The 24,604-nt window shown below is 39.3% G+C and overlaps 4 protein-coding genes and 1 long non-coding RNA gene across 7 annotated transcripts; 3 read left to right on the forward strand and 2 right to left on the reverse strand.

Moving 5' to 3' along the window:
• Positions 1 to 1,168: 1,168 nt before the first annotated feature.
• On the reverse strand, positions 1,169 to 8,895 carry LOC124186063 (heterogeneous nuclear ribonucleoprotein U-like protein 1). The gene is made up of 10 exons (XM_046577419.1): positions 8,524 to 8,895; positions 7,234 to 8,225; positions 6,875 to 7,064; positions 6,012 to 6,751; positions 5,731 to 5,859; positions 4,220 to 4,388; positions 3,536 to 3,781; positions 3,081 to 3,432; positions 2,675 to 2,969; positions 1,169 to 2,582 (listed from the first exon to the last, which is right to left on the reverse strand). The coding sequence occupies exons 1-10, from the start codon at positions 8,654 to 8,656 to the stop codon at positions 2,427 to 2,429; spliced, it is 3,402 nt and encodes a 1,133-aa protein (XP_046433375.1). The 5' UTR covers positions 8,657 to 8,895; the 3' UTR covers positions 1,169 to 2,426.
• A 225-nt stretch (positions 8,896 to 9,120) lies between these two features.
• LOC124186065 (dynein regulatory complex protein 8-like) lies at positions 9,121 to 11,030 on the forward strand. Of its 2 annotated transcripts, none has more exons than XM_046577423.1 (5): positions 9,121 to 9,236; positions 9,427 to 9,534; positions 9,621 to 9,741; positions 9,839 to 10,049; positions 10,842 to 11,030. In XM_046577423.1, the coding sequence occupies exons 1-5, from the start codon at positions 9,158 to 9,160 to the stop codon at positions 10,854 to 10,856; spliced, it is 534 nt and encodes a 177-aa protein (XP_046433379.1). In that variant the 5' UTR covers positions 9,121 to 9,157; the 3' UTR covers positions 10,857 to 11,030. The 2 variants fall into 2 exon arrangements, with proteins under 2 accessions (XP_046433379.1, XP_046433380.1); XM_046577424.1 differs by lacking the exon at positions 10,842 to 11,030 and adding an exon at positions 10,157 to 10,279.
• LOC124186064 (delta(3,5)-Delta(2,4)-dienoyl-CoA isomerase, mitochondrial) lies at positions 10,411 to 12,676 on the reverse strand. Of its 2 annotated transcripts, none has more exons than XM_046577420.1 (7): positions 12,499 to 12,676; positions 12,109 to 12,262; positions 11,936 to 12,024; positions 11,709 to 11,836; positions 11,207 to 11,487; positions 11,024 to 11,150; positions 10,411 to 10,714 (listed from the first exon to the last, which is right to left on the reverse strand). In XM_046577420.1, the coding sequence occupies exons 1-7, from the start codon at positions 12,647 to 12,649 to the stop codon at positions 10,613 to 10,615; spliced, it is 1,032 nt and encodes a 343-aa protein (XP_046433376.1). In that variant the 5' UTR covers positions 12,650 to 12,676; the 3' UTR covers positions 10,411 to 10,612. The 2 variants fall into 2 exon arrangements, with proteins under 2 accessions (XP_046433376.1, XP_046433378.1); XM_046577422.1 differs by having other exon boundaries at positions 12,360 to 12,501.
• Positions 12,677 to 15,253: 2,577 nt separating this feature from the next.
• Positions 15,254 to 15,974, forward strand: LOC124186685. The gene is made up of 3 exons (XR_006871709.1): positions 15,254 to 15,322; positions 15,587 to 15,674; positions 15,854 to 15,974. It is a non-coding gene; the product is annotated as an uncharacterized LOC124186685 (long non-coding RNA).
• Positions 15,975 to 20,698: 4,724 nt separating this feature from the next.
• Positions 20,699 to 23,302, forward strand: LOC124186452 (lipase 3-like). The gene is made up of 6 exons (XM_046578191.1): positions 20,699 to 21,090; positions 21,195 to 21,393; positions 21,832 to 22,196; positions 22,286 to 22,444; positions 22,526 to 22,753; positions 22,905 to 23,302. Exons 1-6 carry the CDS (start codon positions 20,962 to 20,964, stop codon positions 23,061 to 23,063), a joined length of 1,239 nt encoding a protein of 412 aa, XP_046434147.1. The 5' UTR covers positions 20,699 to 20,961; the 3' UTR covers positions 23,064 to 23,302.
• The last annotated feature ends 1,302 nt before the right edge of the window (positions 23,303 to 24,604 follow it).

A 24,604-nucleotide genomic window follows, 5' to 3' on the forward strand; every position in this document is an offset into this window, starting at 1 on the left:
GACATATACCCATGTATCGTGAACATTGTAGGCTAGCGCATCTCTCTTTCCAGGCACTTCAAATTCACCTGCGACACTTGACGTTGCAGGGGTAGTTTTTCTGATTTACAATTTACCTCATCAATTTTTTTAGTATAATTCTCCTCCGGTCGACAGGAACACCCAGCATGATGTGTGAGCTTGTATGTATATCGGTTTGAAGCAACGTTAACAATACGCGCAACAAATAGATATCCTTGTACACCGCATGCACTTTGCACATGGTCCGCAGTGTTTACGCGTTGCCCCAGCAGGAATCAAGCTCAATCTGTTGCAGCTAAGCGTGCTTATTACCGCGTGATTGCAGTTTGCATGCGCTTGTTGCAGCTTTATTTTATAGGTAGAATTTGCTTGTGGAAATTCGACACTTGTTGACCTATTTTTAATTGTAATGTGTACGTGCAGTGAGGTGCGTTTATGTGTGTGTGTGTGTGTGTGTGTGTGTGTGTGTGTGTGTGCGCGTGTGTACTTTGGTAAATGCTGAAGAGCGTGTCAAGGGCTGAAAAGCCTCCGCCTGAGGCAACCTGTCGTAAAGGCCGCGTGCGGAGACACGAAAAACTCCGGTCCACTGCAACTTTTCGTTATACTGTTTGATTCGATATAACAATTACGTATGCGCTTGTACGCGACGTTTCGCCAAAAAAAATTAATCATCGAAAATGGGCACGATGGAATATGTACCACAGTTTGTTTTACCGGATTTGTCGAAATTTCACGGCGGAAATGTTCTTTTCTCGAATGATAGAGGCTGTAGACGAATAAACGACACTTCACTTTAATAGACAAGGTGTTTATTTCTGTCAATGAATTTGTACACTTTATTTACTAATATTAATAATTCTATAGTATATACTATATGTAAATTTACCAATTTCGACTATGACTTAAATATTAAAATTACATTTAAAAAACAAAAAAAAAAATACATACAGAAGAAAGTTAAACCGTGTTTGACGCGTACCCTAATTTCCACGCTACATTATAAAACGTCCCTTCAAACTTCTCAAAACGTTCGAACATAGCAACTGGTTCGTACTACATTTATATATTTAAATAAATTTTCTGGTTATTTTCAAAAAATATGTTGCATATTTTTTCATTTTATTTTATTTATTACTCCTTTTCTTCCTTTTATATCCGATTACATATTTGCAATCCTTACGATAATATGTAAATAGTATCGCTTAAAATCTAAATGTAATAGATATATTGTAAATAATTTTTTTTTTTTTTTGTTGCATTCCGAACAGTAGGGAGGTACTCTTATGTCACACACAAGTATACAGTTTATCTCGGGCGCTGCGATTGTCGCGGGGCTTGAACATTCGGAACACCCTGATAATGACATGATGGAACGCAATAATATGGTCGCGTATGAATTGATCGCTTATACTTAAAGCCTTATAAAATTGCAGTAGTTATATGTATAATATCCGAATCGAAATCCGTACGCTTCATAATATGTACATTGTACAATTTGAAACTCACCTCATTCATATGCATCTACAATACGGGGTATATAAATTTATGGTAAGGTGCGCCCGGGTAAGAAGTATCAGATAGAAAGAATGCTCAAAGTCGCGCGTTAAACAATCACGCTCAACAGACGCCATTAGACGCGAAACTTCAAATTTTGAAGAAACTAACGCACAATCCTTTGCTCGACCGCGAAATAAAATTCATAAAAGATAAATCTGTGTGTAAGATCTGACGGCGAAAAATCAAACAACGCCGTAACGGAATTATGTTGCAACTGTTTATATTTATTCATCAGCTAGTCAATATTCATTCGCGTCTGATAACAATGAGGAGAGATAAATAGATACTGCTGGAATGACTGAAAACGTTGAACCCTGAACCTACCACCCACGTCGTGTGATCAACATGTATATGCCATACATGATAACATTCCACTGATTCTCTTTGATCCATTCACATGATTGAAATGTCTGTGATATTTGCCGTTGTTTTTCCGCATAATTAAGAAATATATTTATACATTTCTTGCCGTCAACTTGTACCAACACAATAACCGTGATAACAGATTATAATCTCTGTACGTACAAACGTAAATAGCCACTAACCGCTGACCTTGGTCTGCGCCCTGGCCTTAAGTTGATTAATTGTCGACTCCGATGATGAAGCGAACGGGTGCGCGTGTATTAGCTCTATTCTCAGGACGTACTCTCAGGCAAGACAATCCCTACGACGGTTGACCTTTTGAATATCGCTAAACGTAGTCGCGACCATCTAATCGAATACTTTAGATGTACAAACATATGGGCTGTACACGGTCAACAAATAAAAAAGTTTCGACATTGCTGTGACGTATATCGCTCATCGTTTCTGAAATTAATAATAAATTGGTGACCGACGTCTCATTACTTCTACTTCTGTTGCTGAGCTTGCTGAGCATTCGTCGTCGTTGTTTGAGTCGGGAACGAGTAGGATGGAGTGTAGCCCTGCCAGCCCTGTGAATACCCGTACGTGCCTGAGTTCGTCGTTGATGAGCTCGTCGAGCTCGCACCGCCGGTCGTTGTTGCCTGAAATAACCCGATTTCCCGATTATTGCGTGGCGATCTCACCAAATTTAAACCATTCGCATATGCGACAGAGAAGATAAAAATGTATTTACGGCCTGAGCAGCACCAGTGACGGCTGCTTGACCAGATTGTTGTTGTTGCTGCTGCTGGCCCCAATATTGATTATAATACTGTTGCTGATTCCATCCGCCCCAATTTCCGTTCCCGTAATTCTGTTGACTGTAGCCACCCTGGCCGTACGAATTTTGACCAAAGCCTTTCCAACCTCCCCATTGTTGTTGTCCCCACCCGCCCTGTTGCCCCCAACCACCCTGTTGAGACTGACTCCCGGACCATCCACCCTGTTGACCCCATCCACCTCCACTCTGTTGTTGCGAGCTTTGATAACTGAAAGAAAGAGTATGCTCAGGATCTCTGTAGATTCTCTACCCGATGCGATTATTCTCGTCTCATAAATAGTTACTAATTCGTTCAGAAATTCATGTTTCTCCGACTCACCCCATGGCTCCCCAGCCTCCGCCTTGTCTTTGCTGAGAACCTCGGTTGCGATCGTTTCCTCCTGCTGGCCTTCTGTCTCCACCACCGCCACGTCTGTCGTTTCCACCACGGTGCGACGACACGAGAGGTCCCCCTCTGCCGCCCCCCCTCCATCCACCACCAGAAGCTGCGCCGTATCCGCCGCTCCCGCTGTTTCCTCCGTGTCTAAGGTGTCCTCCTGATCCGCCACTGCTCCCGCCACTTCCGCTACCTCCACCGCTGCCACTTCCACTGCCACGTTGTGGCCTATCTCGCCAACCACCTCCGTTATTGCCACCACGCCATCCACCCATGTTGCGGCTTCTTTCTGGGTCTGTGAAAAATTTTGCTTCAAGTTAATCCACAGTTTTCGCCTATAGCTGAGATTGATGAGCGTGTTTTTTTTTTTTTTTGTTTTTATTTCCATTCAAGCTTACATCCACCCCTGCGATCACGATGATCTCGGCTGTCTCTGCTGTCGCGACTACTCCGTGAATCACGGCTGTCCCTGTGACTATCGACTTTCTCGAAACGTGGCCTTTTGTTGATTTGTTGTTGGGAGAATCCAGCTTCTTTTCCTTCTTTGTTGTACTTTTCTATCAGCTTCTTTGCCTCTTCTTCCTCAAGTTCGACGTATTCGACTACGTCGAAAGACTCGCCCACATTAGGTGCAGAGAAATTTGCTGAAAATATGAGAGAACACCGACGTGATATAATTTTTCTCTTCCAAGGTGCTGTTACCAGAAATGAACGTGCGAAAGACAGTCAGGCTGACCAGTGAGTTTCAATGACAGCTCAATTACAGAACCTTTATAAAAGTCGTAAATTCCTACAGTAAATTCATTTTCAAGTATCGAGATACAGAATGTATTTAAAACTAACTATTGTAAATGTAAGAGAAGGTGACAAACGATTTAAGAAGATACGGGGCACAGAATCAAAAATGAGAAGACAATAAAGAAAAGGATGTAGCTGTCAGCGAAACTTGGGAATGTATGTTGAAGAAAAGAAGTAATGTCTAAAAGTTGTACGATAACGTTATATCGTAGGCGACCTTGTCGGGTATAATCGGGAGAGTATAGCATGTAGCGCGGGTACTCCCGATGAAAATAGGGACCAACCTTTCATTTCCAGAACCGCGGAATCAGGAACATCCTTGCCTTCGATGGCCTCACGCTTAGCAGTGCGTAACTTGAATTCTTCGTCCGTTGGTACTATAACTACAGCCTTCCGTTGAAACCCGTAGAAACGCCTCATTTTGCGCCTTTGTGCGGTAGGATATACGTTTGTCTGTATCGGTTCCACAGAAAATATAGATGTCATGAGATTTCATTCGTGATGCATTAACAGGCAGGCGCTGATGTATTTGCTCCAAAGATTTATTAAAACGTTCTTGGAATTAAATAAGCAGAGGCAAGCGCTTTCGTCGTACACCCTACTTTTTCTCTCTCTCTATCATTCTTCCATAGATGTATACCTACGCTCAAATCAGTTTTATTTACTTATCTAATACTCTCGTACATACATACACTTGCATATATGTACATACGATACTTACCTGCAGAGGATCACGTCCAATGGGGATTTGGATACAATATCCTCTTACATCTCGCAGTATACTGGATGATAGACTATCAGATTTCGACCCCAATAATTTGCTTATCAACTAGTCAAAATTCCACTAATGGTGTCAAATGAGAGAGAAAAAAGTATGCAGCAAAAAAAACTCGACTGTTCCCTTTCAAGTCTATAAACTTAATTCTCGCATTTTCTCTATTAACTTACCTATACGCGATGCGCGGGTACAATGTAAGCGAAATGGATCAACAATGGTAATCTTTTAGCTATTTGTTCAGGAACCACTAACGTTACGTGAGCATTTCTTAGCCTATTAACTTGATATGCCAAAGTTTTAAATTACTCGCCTTTTCCGTGAACAGAATAGGTCTTAATCGATAATTATCCTAAACATACCTTCACACCGCCCATGAATGATTGCGACGTTCTTGCCGACTTAACAACTTACGTTTCTAATCCGTACCTTTATTTACACGTTGCATGACATTTTATACACAAATATTAACTTGAACTGAACTCCCTGTTTACATTATTTATAAACTGGATCTTTTCAAGAAGGACGTAATGTAAAAAAAACATTACACAGTTTATAGTTACAGTTCCGTTCAGTAATATGTGTATATAGATGTGTCGTAAAAATTGGCTGAAACGGTTTAGAGTACAGAAAAAAAAAAAGGAAGAAAACCTAAAAGTAGCCAACTACTTACAAGTTGAAACTCGTCGAACTTGGGCTGACAATGATGAAATTTTAAAGGTCTAATTCACGGATTGTACTTAGTTTGCAATTAGACTTCAGATTTTTTTTTTTGTGTTAGTTTTTGACTCTGAACAGTTTTTTTAACTGTGTAAAATTATATGATATTGAATATGGAAAGTAATGATGGCAATATTTGCGATGCATCAAGAGAAATAATGAAATAATGGTGTATCATCTATTTCAAATCATCTTTTTGTAATGAAAATGTGAGGGAATCATCACAGTCCTCATTAAACAATACAATCTACACAAAAAATTCAAAATGTAATCCTAGAAAGAATTACAATCAAGACTCACCTGATCCAGAATATAGTTCCGTCGTCTTGTCGAGGCCATTTCAAGGAGTTTATTCAAAGCCCTGGTGCATTTGTCAATTAGAATTTCCCAGCGTCCATGATAGTTCCGCTTTCGTGGTAGTCCCATCACCTGGTAAAGAATGAAAATCAGTTAATTACTCAGATTGAATTATTAATACGGATTTTGGTCCCGAAAGCTAGTCAATTTAAATCTAAAATTTTTAAAATATACACGCGAGACACAGAATATTAAGAAAAAAAAAGTGTATATATTGCACAAACCTTCATTTTGTCAATGAGAGTGTTCGTTCCAAGTATGTTGTACATTTTTTCTGGATGTATGGCTGTATACTTCAAGGCCCATTGTGTTTTTCCAGCAGCTGGAAGACCGCACATCAGTATCATTTCGCAGTCTTCTCTTCTCTCCGGTCTACGAGGTCCTGTAATTCTCTCTTGAGGATCAACCTCGCCTACGGAAATGTATCCTGGGAGGATCCGCTTGCTCCATGGCTCAACCTGCCCAAAGTTACACCCAAACGTGCAGTTTTTGGTAAGAATATGCGGGTAGAGAGCAACGTCACCGATCTCCTCCTTGGAGATTGAAAACGCAATTCCCTGATCCTCCCCATTCACGGTGAATGAGAGGTCGATATTTGTCTCGCCCGTAAGATCCGCATAACACCCGACGACGTCATCCTTACCAAACTTCTTTCCATAATCCTTGAATTTACATTCTGTCGAAATCTTTCCGGTACCTCCATAACCGTAACTGAACTTCTCCTCTCCGAGTTGCATCGAGGTTCCGCCAACAGACCAACCAACGCGAACTACATGCGGATTTTCCTCGTCTGCCAAGTTTATATTGCAGTTCTCGAGAACTTTGGCTTCATAGTAGAGTTTCCCCATACGAAAACCAAACGATGCCCTAGCACCAGCCCAAATATAGCCAAAACCGTCACTGTGCATTGGAGTTGCTTGACAAAAATGATCCTTGTTAATCATTAAGTTTAAATCCGAATCATCTGTAATAAAAGCAAGGGTTTAAGTTGACAAATAGAAACATACGTTTAAAAACACACAACTCAAGATTCTAGAAGTACTACAACTTCAAAGAATAAACCAAGTTGACTAATACTTTCACTTACACCAGGATAATACTACAGTTCCATCCTCAAGCTCTGGTTCGTCATCAGGTTTTACAGGCGGTGGTGATCTGTACCGTTCCTGTTGTGGGCTTGAAGATCTTTTGCGCTTTCTGTCTCTACGATCTTTCCGGTCTCTATCCCTTGCTGCGTCGCTGTCTTCTTCGTTGTTCACATCCTTCATCTCTACGTCCTGGAATAGAATGAAATAGTTTACGGTAATACTTATGCGATTAGTGACTTGTGTTCAGTTGACTTGCGAGATATTGCTCAAGAAACATTTCTTCAAACCTTGGAGTAGTTATTGATATCTGATTGCAAGTGAATCGTAAGCACTACAAGAAAAAGCAAACGATACTTACCTGTTCTTCTCGTTTCACCGTCCTTTCGTCGTAGTCATAGTATTCAATTTTTTCTTTGTTATCTTCAGGTATATTTTCTTCCGGATCCTCTTCCCCTGGAACAGTTGGTTCCAAGTTTACTGTTTTAGAAATGACATTCTTTTCATCTTGTTCAGATTCCTCCTGGATTTGGACAGATTCAATTGAATCTTTTGTATCATTCTCTTCCTTGTTGGATACCCTGTCATCCATATCTTCTTCCTTCGATTCTTCTTCATTGTTCAATTCATCATCTTTAGCCATTTCTTCCTTGACAGGATCAAGATTCTCATCATTTTGGTTTGCAGATTCAACTGGTTCAAGTTTTTCTAGTGGTTCGGAGCTATGTGAAACTTTGGTTTCTGGAGGCGTTTCCTCAACAAATTCTTCTTGTGGCTGCTGTTCCATTACGGTAGTCGAATGCTCTTCTATTTTTTCAGGCACATTCACTTGTTGTTCTGTAGCGGTTTTCGTGAAATCGGATTGTACTTCAAATTGTGAAACAGGTCCTTCCATTTGCTGCGGACTCTCCTCCACACTTGCGGGAACGCATTCGACATGTTCTTCAGGCTGCGGCTCTATCTTCTCAGGGCTAACTGTATGTGATTCTTTCACTGGTGATCTTGTGGAGCGATCTGTAATATTTTCAGGCGTTGCAACTCGAGGAGGGACCTCAGGTTCGCGCACATCTGGCTCGGGAGCTGGTTCCTCAGGTACAGGGGAAGGCTTCCTCTGTTCTTCCGGTGGTGGAGCTTTGGCTGGAGAAGGCGATTGTTTCGCCCTCGCAGCTGCTCTCGAAGGTGTTTTGGAAGGGCTGGTAGCTGAAGCACTGCGAGCAGATCGCCCCCCGGGTGTTTTAGCGGTTGGTGAGGGTTTTGCAGGTTCCGGCTCTGGCGACTGCTCGTGTGGTTGTGCCTCCCTGGTATCCACACCTACCTTATCGTTCGACTCAGGGATCGTCGTTTCTTCGACTTCTAAATGAATGAAAAGTAACAAATAACACTGGAGCATACGTAATTGAATTTGAGATTGTTGCGTTTCCTGATAACAAGTAAAATGGAAATCAGATGCATAAAAAATCACGGCGTCCTGAGGTAAGGAAGACAGGTTGGAAATAGGTTGGGATATCGGGGTGTTCCAATCGGGGAGTAAACAGTTTTCCGGCGCCAGTGACTAGACTGTATTAGACGCCGTGTTTGGACGCAATTTAAGCGGGAAACTACCGGGATAGGCAGTAACGCCTAGTGAGCGGTAAGCCGAATGTTTTCTTACGGTCTTCGGCTTCTTCGTCCTCCAAAGCCTTGCGGAGTCGCTCGACGAGGACAGCTTTATTTCCTTTGGTATCGAGACCGCGATGAGAGAGCTCTGCCCGCAGCTCGACCACTTTCAGCTTCGCGGGATCCATGGCGATGGATTTATTTATTTTACAAACAACCGCACAATATTTACTCGATCGAAAATGCTTTCAGGAATGAGCCATACACGCGACGGTGACCCGCGCTGCGCTCGCAATATGGCGGCGACATTGCAAACAATACGCGGAGTGATACGGCATATCCGATTGGCTCGTCGGACGCGAATTCGAAACGACGCCATTGCGACAGTCAATCAAACTTACTCTTTCATTTGACATATACCGACGAAAAGCGATCCGATTGGACAAAGTAGGGATGTTTCGGGCGGCGGTAATTATGAACTGGCTTACAGCACACCCTGTGCAACTTTTTTTTAGTTAATCTTCACACCCTAAATGTTCGTTCGGTTGTCGATGATGACATCCGCGGGATAAGAGCGCGAAAAAATACGTAATGAAGTAAATTCTTTTTGCGATATCTTCTTTCCGTAATACACACACCATCGCGGTAACTCGCAGTAACCGTCTTAGGGGTGATTTTATTTGGTCAATATGGCGCAAGAACGAAATAGCGAGGTACGCCGCAGAAGTTCAGTAATGAAACGGGGATTGTCTTTATCAAGTTCGGAGGGTATCTTCTGTTCTTAAAGCTTAATTTTTTATCCCTTTGCATTAGCGTTCACATAATCGCATCGTCGGTCACGATTTTAGATTATGTTTTACGCTGATGCAATTCTTCTAACAGTCATTTCTGGTTATCGCACCTAAATCTAAATTTAACATTCAGAGTGGTGAATAACACAAGCTTATTTCACTAAAAGGGCCGAATCTATTGGAAAAACTGATACACAATGCATTTGACGTCTTTGACACTGCCAAAATCCAAGAAGTGGATGTCAGAGACTTGGGAACAATGATACGATCGCTAGGTAAGCACTCTTCAAACTAGAATGTAGCAAGTCTGAAACTGTCCTTCCTTGCATTTTTGACTGAAATTTATTTGCCTGGGTTACAGGATGTGTTATGACTGAGGCGGAATTGCAGGAAATTCAAGTTCAGTTGGAGGATGTGGAAAATAATTCCGTTTCACAATCCAGATTTGTAGAATATATGACTAAAACCATTAACGAACACAAGTGAGTCTGACTCTCTCCACATACGTTGATCCAAGTATCATTGTCAGCAAGTAAGAGTCATGAATACCAAGTAGCAATTATGGAAAATTATCCTCAGATTAAAGCCAGCAGAACCTGAAGAATTATTGAAAGCATTCCAGCTATTTGATCCTGAAAACCACGGTTATATTATGAGAGATGATTTGGCAAAAGCACTGATGGAACTGGGAGAGCCTTTTACTCAAGATGAAGTAAACGAGATGATGTTTGTAGCTTGTGACCCCGCAACGAATAGAATCAACTATGAACACTTTATCAATCTGCTTATTGTGAGTATAGCTCGAGATTCAAAACATAATCCATGTAAAAGATCAGATTCAACGATTCTGTCCTTCTACCCGTTACATACAGAATTTCTGGTTTTTTCCCTGTATAGTTAAAATATCCGGATGATACCAATCCTTATAAAGTTGCCGATAAAATTGAGGCTGATCGGCTTGCGGCCATGCCTAAGAAACGAGGTTTGGGCAGCCTTATTGATGCCTCGGTACCTCATTGACACTGTCAAAATTATGAACAAAAGAAAATTAAACATAGCTTGTCCGTGAAATTCTCAAGTACATACAATATTACTATTTTTATAGTCACTGTGTAATAGCTAGACTATAATTACATTCTCAATGTACTTTCTGAGTATTGAAATCGATTTATTAACAAAAATAATTGATGTCCAATTGTAAGACTGATACTGCGATTTACGGATATGCAGTGATAAAAATATTGGCTATTAAACAGTCAAGTTCCCTAATTTATCTTTGTTTACATTGGTCATAGTTACAGAAAAACAGGTAGTCGGAACCTGATTTCGCTGACAAATAGTGGTCTCTATCCTTCACAGTTTGGAGAACACAGGCGCTTCCCCACTCTTGCTCACCTGTGCCATGACAGAGTTAGCAAGATCCTCACTTTGCAACATTACTTGATTGTACATGAGCTGAAAGCAGAAACCAAAATTACTAACAATGATTATAACTATCATTAATAACGATCATTAAGTACTCAGTTACTCAAATTCAAATCTTTGCAACTATGTTAATCCTGTAATTTTCGCTTATTTCTAGGTTGACTATGAATGAGATCCTATAAAAAACAACTGGAGAGAGGACGACTATCGGCGTAAAATGTTTTCCAAAAATGAGGAACGCACAATTCAAATATGTTCTTTCGCAATGTACGCATGATTATCATGAGTATAAGAATCTAGTGTTTTTCAATTTTTACACTGTAGAAGTACAGTACTCACAACATGGTCCAACCCTTCCTGGACAGTGTGATCCCTGGAGTAATTTAGGTTCAGCTTGCTGCCCTGAACAGCAACAGGACTCTTTGCAGAAATTTCCTCGGCGAGCGAAATTGATCCAGCGAGCAAACTGAGGAAATTGATGTCTCTTAACCTGAGCAAATTATGAGTCACATTGTATATTACCTTTCCCCGTCGTCGTAAACTTTGCTGACTAATCCGTTGTGCAAGGCCTCAGTCGCATCGAATTTTCTCCCAGTGTAAACGAGCTCCCTGACCAAACTTCCAGATCCCATAATCTTCGGCATTCTTTGCAAAGTTCCAATGTCCGCAGTTAGTCCCATCAGCACTTCTTTTACTTGAAACCAAGCATCCTTAGTGCAGTAGCGAATATCTGCAGCAGTAATCATCCCCATGCCTGCTCCGATGCATGCTCCATGTACCGCTGCAATTACTGGTTTTGGACACTGAAAGCAATAGAGACAATTTACAATTGGTTTGTTTTTCCGTACTATTCTTGTGACATTTACTCAGCATTATTCATGTTAGAACATATATTATGCGCTCTAATCAACTCGCGAAGCATGAGAGACTGAAACAGTGAAACAGTGACAAACGGATATCTTAACTATACTAAATTCGACCAATTCCATGGAACAAGATACAAAATAAAGATTGGAAAATGTACCAGTTCAATTGCTGAAAGTGATTCTTGGCATATGCCAATTTCTTTTTTGAGCACCTTGCACTTTTGAGCAACATCCTCGTATTCTGCGAGCTTCTGACCAAAGCTCATTAGCAGGCTAACGTCGATCCCTGTAATATAAGACACAATACATAGCTTCAAGATTAGCGACCCGTAAATTTTGAAGCTTTGGTATATTATGTAACTTTTACAACGCGTTGTGATCTTACCTGCATTGAAATACCTTCCAGCACCAGAAAGAAGAACTACTCGGCAATCCGGGTTTTCACCAAGCTCATTGAAACAGTGTTTGATTTCCCTGTAATGCCAATACAATAAAAATGTGTAGACAGTATGACTTCCTTTGCAGTAAGCAAAACCATAAGCGACGAACAATACGCACATCCACATTTGTCTGTCAACAGCATTTAGACTCTTTGGTCTGTTCAACTGGACGTGATAAACAAAAGGCTTTGGTACTGAAACGTTAAGGGTTCCAAACTCGCTAGATCCTGGTGCGGTGGCGTAATTCGCTGTCATCGACATTCTCAGGGACTCTGAAATAATTCATCATAAATTCTTTAACAGTGATAATACAGATAGGTATATTACGCACGTACGCGCAATCTAGATATCAAAAACTTTCGAACGTACTTGTGCCGGGGCAAAGTACAACAATCGTTTATGCAGCTGGATGATGGAAAATTGGTGATGTCCGGTAATTTCGAATGAACCAAATCTCATTGTGAAACAGAAGTGAGAAGAGAGAATGTAGATAAAAATCTATCCTTACGTCTGACAGCGGTGCGTAAAAATCCGCATTTTATCACCTGTGTGCCGATCATGATCATCCGCTGGGAATTCTTACCGCCGTAAGGTTGGATTTTCACAGGCGTCAAATTGACACAGTATCGCCACGCAGTCGGCGGCAAAAAGACGCTCATGAGAATGAGTACCGACCAGTACCGACGCAACGGCATAATGTCGCACGTGGTTAGGTCAGTGAAGTGTTCGAAGCATTTAAAAATCTAGAATTTTTTATAGGCAGTGTACAAAAATGGACAAAACGAAGAAGCGAGATGGAGTAAAGTTGATGGCGTATTCGGACTGCGCAAGAGTGCATCATAGAATCGAAGTTTATAAGTATTTTTCTAGATCGGTCCAATTTCGACTGAAAATTCTCATTCTTTTGTGCAAGTTCAGGTTGCAGCGATTTCGATTCTCGACTATCTGCGTCGGGTGTCATTTGTTATTGTTTATGCGGCTCACTTTCGGTAAGTGCCAGCTACAACGGAAAAAGTGTGAATGCCCTTGGAAACGAGTGTAATTATTACGCTCATAATTCCAATGGTGACGTGAATAGAAGTTAAAACTCGCTAATGTTATCAGCTCTAATTCAAGATCATGCGTTTTTCGTGTTTTCATTATTTAGTATAGCGTTCTCTGACACGAAATAGATTATTGGAACTAGTGTTCGAGGCGGCTGGACGGTGAATGCACACACGGTTAATATAAAATCTTCACATCCAAATACGACCATTTCCAAATTTAAATTCATATATACAGCGGTGTACAGATACGTAACCGGCAATATTATCTTGTTAATTTCAGTCCTATGTTCATACGTCGACAAGAGAGAAGGTCAGAGGTTTTTCTCATTTTTCCTTTAGCTTTACGCATGTTCTACGTTGACTGAATATATACGCGGTCAATGTATTTTATTCGGCCGAAAGTCGCTAGAAAATATCAATCTACGCCGCGTGCAATAATAATTTTTCGAACGTCAGACCGCGTGTGTGCGGCTCGGATGGTGTTTTCGACCGGTTGAGACTCGTTTCCGAGGGCAGCGCGGCGTCAATCGCTCCCGAGCAGTCGTAGTGAAACCACGCGAGCAGTTAGTCGAGAATTCACAGCGCCGTGTACAGGCTTCGTACTTATTCGGGACGTGGCCAAGCACCGATACCTTATGGTTAAAAGAAAAAAAACCTGTGTCAAGTTATTTGATCAGTGTATTCCCGCAAAACTCATTGTGAATAATGCACGAACGGCGTGCAGCGTATGGCCCATAAAAGAATCGAGTTAGTGAAATTTCTAGAAGCAGCCTGCAACATCGAAGGTGAGTTTAGTGATTCAAATATTCATTCTTTTGTGCAACTTCAGGTTGTAGCGATTTTGATTCTCGACTCTCTGCGTCGGATGTCATTTGTTATTGTTTGTGCGGCCAACTTTCGGTAAGTGCGTAGTTGCATTGATAGCAAGTTCAATTCAGTCAGTCCGTTCAGGCAATCAGCTACGACACAAAAAATGTGAATCGGCTTGGAATCGAGTGTAATTATTATGCTGCAGCTTATTAAATTTTAGCTTGTCAAAGCTTGCTGAACAGTTTAGTAACAGATTGGAATTGCTCTCGGACAGATTTTTTGACTAGTCAGACGCGTTTTGTGATCAGAAAATGCTCCGATAATCTTCCGTTGTGGTCATCTTTCTAATATTCTGATAAAACGGGCCTTGCGGAAGGTGACCTTCGTGCGAGTTGAGTCTCTGATTTCGGTTCGCGGATCGCGTCCCTCACGTAAACATTGTTTGTGAAATGATATTAAGTTTGGCGTTGTTTCTTACGTAACAAGAAACTGTAAGCGGTTGCATTTGTTACCGATTCTGTTTTTGGAGATCGATCGATAGAGAAATCCTCGATTTCATAATCCTTTATTCCCGTGTAACAAAAGTTAACGCACCACGGCCTTAGTAATCATTCCGAAATTTCGAGTGAATCTACATCGTCAACTGTTATTGATTCCTCGTACGTATTATGTTTTAGACAATTAGTCGTTATCTAAGTTACATTGAGTACTAACAAAATATTGTGTTATCTCCCCTGATTGCAGAAATAAACTGCAACAACGTTGATTGGCGTTAATGGTTACCTAGATTGAAAGGTCCTGTCAATAAATCTTGGAAGACGTCACTCGGTAGCGGAACTGATGAATTCAGTGCATATAAACAACAGGTATGAAACATTTCCAATCTTTTCTTACTTGTTTATGTGATTGATCAGATTTTTCAAAGCTTAACGTAAAACTAAAATTGCATATGTTTAAACATTGAGTATATGGTTGTTGAATTACATTAGATATTAACAAAATGTTGTTGTTTTACATGATTACAGAATTGAAGTATTGCAAAAATGATCAAGGTTAGCGAGTATCCGCATCAAGTGACCCCGGCAATACAATGTTGAAAAACAAAATGTAGAAACTGCACAAGTCGCAACTTTGTGAAAGAGTAGAAAACAGGTAGACATTTGAAATCATTCTTGATTATACTTTTGGGCTATTTTCAGTTTGAGAAATTTTTGCAATTCGTTGAAATGGATTCGTATTCAGTTCTTCATTGTATTAAAAAAAAAGAATAGTAATTTTTCCAACGTCTTATATATTAATTTTGCAAAATAAATCCTAATAAAATGTTGTTATTTCTTACTTGTTTACAGGGGTACACTACATTGCAGCACTATAGACTGCATTTAGCGATGATCCGAATGACATAACCCAATCAATCGATCTCTGCCAAGAAACTAAAAATCAAACCACCCGCTACGCAGTGAATAAAACCAAAAGGTACATATTCGATATGATTTTTAATCACCATGCCCCTTTTGTTCGTAAATGATTTCAGCTATTCACTAAGTTTAGGTATTTATTCATTATCTGTGCTTGTTTTATTAGCCCTTTAGTATTAATTTCTGCAGTTCATTTACAAATAAATCAGAAATCACTCAAATATCATGCAAATAACTTATTTCGACACAGACAATCTGTAGTGACATGAAATCTGATCCAAGTACGTTGTGCGAGTAATATTTTATTATGTTCTTATTGCAGTGTGAAAAGTGTGTCCAACCACCGTGCAACCTGAGATGCTACGAGAACTACTACAACTACATGTAAAGTGTGGAGCAACCCGGAGGAGGTAAGAAAACTTATTTTAATTATTGTTTGGGAATTCAGTATGCTACGTTTGAAATCTAATTTTTGTCATTGCATAACACGTGGCGAATAAATATGGAAATAGACAACAACAATAATTTATTCGAGAACTGAAAATTCAGTTTGCCAATTTAATTCGAGCTTCCTCTTTCTCTTTTTCAGAGTTAAGCAGAGACATCCGAGTAACTTCTCCATTACTCAGCAACGTTGGTGAGTTTGCATGTGTTAGGTTACGGGTATTTCCCTGGGACTCCTTCATCACGTGGCGTGGCGGTAACAATTGTTACACAAATCTTCGATTTTTTAGCTGCATGGATAGGCTCATTCGCGATCTCAACGGTGCTTGACTTGAAGTTGGATCATTTGTTTTCTCTTTCTTTCTTGGTTGCAGTTGACCTATTTTACCATGGTCGCTCAGAGTTAGAAATTATGCACGTTGCTGAGAGTGGAATGAGCATCGCGACAGGTTGCCATCACCTATTCGATAATCGCGAAAACAAATTGTGCTTAACTACAGACATAATTACCTACCTACTTATGTTTAAATTTTCCAATGACATCGTTTAGGTGGTTGATAAACCTGAGGTTCAAACATATTTCAAGTATTGTTTAATCGATAACATTCAAAGTCTGGCAGAACGTAACGTAATCAACTTGTATGATACATCTTGAATCATTTTCAATGTTTTAATACTCGGCAACTATCGAACAACTACAGGCTTAGCTCGCTTAGAAAAATGCTGATCAGCATACAGGATGTTTTTAATCCATCTTACAAAAGGTTGATGTACCGATAGTCAGTCAGGAATCACTAAAATAGTACTTTCGCTGACTACGGTACAAAAACATTTTGCTCCCTACAGGTGAACAATGAAAAAGTAAGTCATGGTGCACCACGGCGCAAATGGTGAAGAATGATGTGTGTTGGAAAGAATGGAAAATCGTTTAGAGCGAATATAGGTAATCGGATAGGTAGGTGGTCGTTTTGGGATCCGTCGCGGGGTTTAGTGTGGATGTGCGTGTGAATCTCCTTTCAACATTTCCGTTGGGTGGTTCCGTCGGGTATCAGGCAGGGGTAGGAAGGTCGCGATGTACCGCGATGTCATCAACTTTTGTAATTTACAGCGTCAAACGATCACAGTGATTTACCTGAAGAGACACGTGAAAGACTCGATATCAGAGTCTCCAAACTATTAGTGAGCTTTTAAATTTTATCGAAATTCAATGACCTATTTCTTTTCACTTTACAATTATTTCTCAGTCGTTGTTCAATTCAATTATTTGGTCATCATCGACAATTATTTCATTCAATTGATCTCTGTGATCGTCTGAATGGGCAAAACGCATCTCTGGACCATCTATCGCGTTCCGTGGTACGCTAGATGGGGAGAGATGCTGAGCTCGAAGACTTCGCGTCGAAGAGGACCGCCGACCGTCACGCCACACAATAATGCATGCCTTCCAACCTCCCTCCCGGATTTGACTCGCATCTCGGAAGAACAATTCGCATCGCAATGTGTCGGATTCAAAGAGACGCAGATGCGGATTGTATTTCCAGAGAATTTTGCGACAAGTCCTAGATATTTAAGGTTTTTTGACAGGTTAATCGGCTGCGCCTCTTTGCGCGTTGATTAATCACGGGAATTGACCGCGCTTATTGCGCGTTGACTTGATACTTTTTGGTTCTGAGAGAAAGCGCGCGATTTTCAAGTCGACGCGACGGCCAAGTTCAAAGGAATAAAAATCGCGGAGTGTATAGTGATAGTGATGAATCCTGTTGTAAGTATTTACAAAATATATCTAAGGTGCACAAAAGTATTTTTTTTTTTATTGATTGTCTTGTTTTTTGTTTCAGGGAATGCTCTTTTATACAAGCTTACCGACAAATATTGATTCTTCACTCGAGCAAAATATTTATTCAGATAATTTCAGGTAAAAAGTTTATTTTTGATTCAATAAGTTCACAACTTTTCGTTCAATCATAGAAATAATAGAGTCGAAGGTTATAGAATGTTAATCAATGGCAAATTAATAGTTGCTAGGCATGTAGAATTTATCGAAAAGGGAGTTAAATATACCTATAAGTCTTGATGATACGGTAGACACTGAAAACTCGAATAAAAATAACGAGGTGAAAGAAAATGATTTGGAAATCGATGAGTCCGAAACAGGTGTAGAAATTACTGATAAAATTGATAATTGTGAAAATAATATGTCAGATGACAGTTTCAAAAGTTTGGATGAAAATGAGCAGAATGAGTTGATCAAAAAGGGGGAAGGTTCGATTGGAAAAGAGGAAAGTAAAATTGACCAAAATAACACAAATGAAAATAAGAATACAAATCTAGAGGTACCTATTAGAAAACCCTCACGTAATAAAAGGAGTCCTGTAAGATATCCTGAAACTGATGGTAATAACATTTACGCTAACTTCTGTAAAATAGACACCCCTAGTTCGTATGAAGAAGCGATCGATAGTAAAAATTGTGAAAATTGGATAAAGGCTATGGACAAGGAAATTGATTGCCTAGATAAAAACGATACTTGGATTCCAACCAATCGAGGTAAAGATAAACACGTATTAGATGTTAAATGGGTGTACACAATAAAGTCAAATGACAAACATAAAGCTAGATTGGTAATTAGAGGTTTCCGGCTGAAAAATGTGATTGACGACATACCTATACTCACCCGTGGCAAGTAGTGGAACTTTAAAATTTATCTTATCCTTTTGTTGTCAAAACGGGTTAATTGAACAGATGGACGTAGAGACAGCGTTCTTGAACCGCAAAGTGAACGCGGAAGTATACGTTCGTTAACCACAAGGTCATGAGGATGGAACAGATCGAGTATGCAAATTAGTAAGTCGATGTACGCGCGGTTTAAGCGAAAGTCCGAGAGACTGGTTTAATTGGTTTGATGAATTTGTAACTAGACTCGGATTTGAGAAAAATAATATCTACCCTTGCCTGTATGTACACGGAAAAGGAGAGAAGTGCCCTGTATCTAGTAAACTGCGTAGATGACGTTTTATTGTGTTGTAAAAACAAAAGAAACAAAAAATTGATACGTACACGCTTACACTTCGCGAAGCCGGACAGTACTGTACAAGTGAAGTAGCTGTCGTCACTTATATGTCGTAACCGCCAAGTGCGAGGTGTATGTATTCTCCTGTTTACTATATTGAATATTCTTTCTAGCAAACAAATATAACTGAGTACATTTACTTCTATCATATGAAAATTCAACAAGTTAATTATAACTTTTCCCTGTTTCAGCTAACCAAACCTTTTGTGTGTTTCAGTTAATCATCCCTTTTGTCTGTTTCAGCTATCAAAATCTTTTACCTGTTTCAGGTAACCAAACTTTTTAGCAATTTATTGATAACTATTGGGCGTTATTATGAATGAAATTTAATGCTCTTTAAACCGTCTTTATTCTAGCTGAATATTTTCCGATTTTTATCTCATCATAAAGTATTCGATGTAGTCGACGAGACTCACTTTTGATTGAGAATGTATAGCCAAAATATCCTCAATTAGTTTATACACAGTATCATTGGTTTGGTTGGAATTATCATAAGTTTTTATGTGAGCAATGAAACTTGCTAAATCATACAGCCATATTATTATTACATCTCGAATCGAGTGTGAATACGAAATGTTCAAAGGTTCATAATCAACCCAAACCTGCTTGTTTCGACTTGTTTTATTCAACTTGAACTTTTTTTTATATGAAAAAGAAAATATATGATCAAATAATTTTTCCCTCAACTTTTCTGACGATATGATGATCCATGTAGATGAAATGCACAAAAAATTCATTGAAATCATTAACAACTATAGGTATGATTAATTTTGATGCCATTGCAAAAAAATATGGTCACCGTATAAGATATAAGGCACTAGTATAAGGATTTGATTCAATAAACACGTGGATTTTAACCTTTTTTTTACGCAAGTTTTCAAAGGACAAGGTCAGATTTTCACCCACGGTTATTGAATGGTGTCATGACGTTTTAGTCTCATTTTTTAACAAAAAATGTCTGTTGGAAATGGTCTTGTTGTTCGTGCAAAAAAGATATTCGTTATAGTCGTTACGGTTATGTGACAATGAAATGGAAACCAAATACGTACTTTTAGAAAAGCAATAAGACTATTCAATGAACGATTACTATAAAAAATTTCAACATTGGAAAAATTCTGACCCGGTAAAAATAAGTTCAATTTCCGACGAAAAGAGACGACCTCGGTCATCTGTTGGTAATGATTTTATGAATTTTTTTTTAAATTATCCGGTCATGTTATGGAAAACATGAAAACTGAGAATTTTTCCCAATTTCAAATCGACCGGAAGAACAGATTTTAAAATTCGAAACACACCGTTTTCAAAAATACAGTATCGAGAAAAATGCGAAAGAAGAAAAAGTAACGAAATTTACACTTTTCGTATTCATATTTAGTATAAATTTTAGAGTACGCTTAGTATCGCTTGTGATTTATACAGTTTTTGCTCACGGAGAATACAAATATGCAAGTTATTTGATTGAGATTTTTTTCCTTCATAACTTTATACGAGCGCACAGCGAAACAATCAAAACCATCTCCACGAAAATCATTGTAAGTCGGTTAATTTTTCAAAATTTGATAAAAATTGATACCGAATGAAATTTAAGGCTTATGGAGAATTAAATTTTTGACGATCGTCATCTAATATTTCAATCAATTTATCCAAATCACGAAGAAATTTACGTTACTTATAAATTTTCCGTTTTCCATATGCTTCTTCGATCGAGTATTTCGTGCATCACAGAACCCCCTGCTTACATTCTTGACCGATCTCAGCCCTACCTGAATTTTTATAATCGAATTGATGAGCCCCGAATTCTTAGCTCTCGTTTTACGTTTATAATTTCGTTTCGTGCATTTTTTCCCCAAACACTTCGATCTTAACACATCATTCGCACCGTCGCAAGAATTATGATATCCTGGTTTCACAGAAATCTTTTACCTGTTTATTTTTATGAAATTTATCCTGCTATTGCCTCAGGCTGCCCCGTACATTTAGACAGAGGAGAACATGCAGAATCATATCCGGAAAAGTCCTCCTTATTTTTATAATTTTTATAATGTAATCACCTTGAGCTGTCGAATACAATTAGACAGAAAAAAAATATGCCGAATCCAATGCGAAGATGAATCATCTTCGATCGGTATATAAGCAGGCCGCCTACATCGGAGGCTCCAGTACTGCAATAATCCTCAGCAGCGATGATATTTCTGTTTTTGCTTGTCGAGGTGTTGATTGGATCTGCCGTTGCAGAAATCCATGCAACAGTATGGACCCAAGAAATGGTCCAGAACCTTTTCACTGCTGCCGGCGAAGTTGGCGCAACAGTTGTAAGTATACGTTTCTTAGCGCTTTGTTTTTCAAAGATCTTTGACAAACTTGCAAATTTTTAGTTATGACCTAATACAGACATCGAATGTTTTCAACATTTAAGCCCGCGATGATTGCTCATCACGGATACATGGTCGAGACTCATCACGTGACGACGTACGATGGTTACATCCTCCAAATGCACCGAATCCCCGCAACTCCCACAAGCCCTGCAGCTACCAACAAGAGCGCTGTCTTCCTGATGCATGGCCTCCTGAGTAGTTCTGCCGACTGGGTTGTCATGGGCCCTGGAAAGGGTTTAGGTTAGTGCTTACATGCCAATCCGAACTATTCGGGTATTCGAATATTCGAATTACTCGGATCCGTCCGCAGTTGTGAAATTTGAAATGAAGATACTTCGAGTACCCGGGTAATTCGGATATCCGAATAGAGTAGGTATCCGTATGGTTCTAGCATCCGGATAGTTGGTGGATCCGGAACAATTTGTGCAAAGTTTGCAAATAAATTACCCCCACACCATAGGTTTAGAAAATTTGAAAAACAGTTGTGTATTTTTGAAACAAAGTTTCATAAGATTGCGGAGTCGGCAAGTAAATCAAGTCCTCTACCTGTTTGAATAGTTGGAATACCTGAGAAACTGGTATCATCTAGTTTAGATGATACACGAGTTTATTGCGTAATTTTCAATACACTTTCCAATTCAAATGTTAGATGAAAAATGTGTAGTTTGTTTTCTTCAGCTTACATCCTAGCAGATGCTGGATACGACGTGTGGATGGGCAACGCGAGGGGAAATACATACTCGAAAAATCACACAACCATCACCGATTTCGCCGGTAAAGAGTTCTGGGACTTTGAATGGCACCAAATCGGCTACTACGATCTCCCCGCCATGATCGACTACACCCTGACCAACACAGGGCAGAGGAAACTGATATACGTAGGCCATAGTCAAGGCACGACTTCGTTCTACGTTATGGCATCCGCGAAACCCGAGTACAATGACAAAATTAACGTCATGTTCTCTTTGGCGCCAGTTGCTTACATGGGCAATCTGAAGAGTCCTCTGTTGAGACTGACATCCACTCTTGTGAATACTTTGGAGGTGAGTAGAGATCTTCCTCGCTGCTAATTCCACGTTTCATTATTACAATTACACACAGGATTCAATTATGTCGGCGTATATTTCCTCAGGCAATTTTCGATCTTTTCGGCGAGTATGAGTTCCTGCCTAAGGGCGATTTAATCGGCTTGCTTGGTTCGAAATTTTGCCACGACGACGCTCTCACTCAGTTTCTGTGCAGTAATGTACTCTTCCTCATGTGCGGATTCAACAAAGCTCAACTGAACACCGTGAGTTGATTCAAACACGTGTGACTCAGAGCTAGTCCAAATAGCGACTCATTTCACTGATTTGAGACATTTATTCTGCAGACAATGCTACCAGTCATATTCAAACATACTCCAGCTGGTGCGTCAACTCGTCAACTGGTTCACTACGGTCAAGAAATTATGTTTAGAAAGTTCAGACAGTACGATTATGGCCCAGTGCTCAACTTGCATCACTATCATAAGATCACACCACCGAATTATAATCTTGGCAGGATTAGCGCACCCGTTCACTTGCTCTACAGTGATAACGACTGGATGGCTGCTGTATCAGTGAGACAACTTGATGTTCTTCTCTATTTCTCGCAAATGACCATAATTTTTCTAAAAAATAAAATTTAATAATCCAATTATCTTTCTAAAACTCCGCTCACCAACATCAGAAGTTCCTAACAGGTCTAGAATGGTATTTTTGTTTTTTTAGGATGTTGAAAAATTGTACTCTGAACTTGGTAACCCGGTTGAGAAGTACCGGATCTTGGACGGCAAGTGGAACCATCTTGATTTTCTGTGGGGAATCAATGCTAAAGAACTTGTCTATAACCACATCCTGACTACTTTGGAAAATCAATATAGTAATTAGGTGACAATGAAATCACCGTTTACGGTTACCGATTGTGAAAAAATGAAATAAAGTTCTTCTCGTACGAACGGGGTTTTAATTGATTCTAATCAGTATCGAATGATTGGATTTTATGTAACCTGATTGAGTGTAAGATATCAATTTCTGAAAATATGTAACGTATGATTTTGATATTGTTGGACTATCTGAGACGAGGTTAGACGTGAAATATTATTACCATAAGCCGAGAATCCAGGCGTGTAAAAAATTTATACCTATGTTTCCTGGCAAAAGGATTCCAAATATTTTGAACCACATTTAAATATGATACTTACTTTTGCAGCGCACGTTAACAAAATACGCTCTGAAGCTGTTAGTCTTATCATTAAATATCACCTACTACTTAATAAGAAACGTACCCTCAATAAAACTAACAAACTTATAATTTTTACCACTTTATGGCGAAAATCGCCGTTACTTTTCATAATCGGTAATATGAGAGCCAACCATTCTCTTACCTCGATTTATTCCACACGATCGCCGTTACTGACTCAAATCTTCCTATTATATTTTAGATATTTGATTACGGTGCACACGAAGCGGCGTGTGTCGCGTTTAACGAGACTGGTTTGACTTTTTTTTTTTTTTTTTTTGTTCATACATAATTTCAACACACCTTTATTGAACGTACATCCAACCTGCAGGCTCCGGACTGAAACGTGTCTTGATATTTGAGTTATTTTCATCAATTGAATTGCGAACTTCCAGTACATTCATATACATATACCTTATTTCTTCTAAAAAAGTTACTACTACGTAATTCAAGAAGGCATAAGTCGAATATATCGAAGTCATTCGCTACCGATAAGCGAAGGATCCTGACCTGCAGACTGGTTAACTAGGCAATCGAATTTTCTTGTTTTGTTGTTGAAACTAAATGTAACGGTCTTCGGTTTCCCTGACAGCGGCAAAGACTTGTCGCGATAAACGAGGAGGGTAGTATTCGTGTGCTTAATCACAACGTCGCTGAAAATTTTCTTGTCACGTTTTTTTCTTCCGAAATCACAGATTCACGAGTGCCTGTGTTTACTTTCATTGGCAAGTGTCTTTTTTTTTCCTTAAGAATGTACTGGCTATACATTATTAACCAAAAGTGAGTCTCGAATTATAGTAATGCCCAGAAGTTATCAATAAATTGTTTAAGCAAAATATTGTTCAACAAATTTTTAAGGAATGTATTTTTTTGTCATGTGAAATGAATTCGTTGATTTTTCTGAATGTACATGAATTTTTAAAGCTTTCTCTTATTATTTCGATATTTCCGTGTTCGAAAATTTGTGTAGGCTGTGGTTGCGAAACTGTTCGTTCAATACCCCGGAAACATTTTACTTGTAATATACAACAATTTTACGAAAATGTATCCAAAATTCACGGTTTTTCCTTGATATTTCAAAATTTTTAACTTTCGCTAACGTCAATTTCAGTATAATGAGAACATTACCCTGAAAATTTGTTGAACAATGTTTCGTGTAAACAATTTATCGACAGCTTTCAGGCATTAT

This window comes from Neodiprion fabricii, chromosome 7 (genome assembly GCF_021155785.1).
Source record: "Neodiprion fabricii isolate iyNeoFabr1 chromosome 7, iyNeoFabr1.1, whole genome shotgun sequence".
Lineage (NCBI taxonomy): Eukaryota > Metazoa > Arthropoda > Insecta > Hymenoptera > Diprionidae > Neodiprion > Neodiprion fabricii.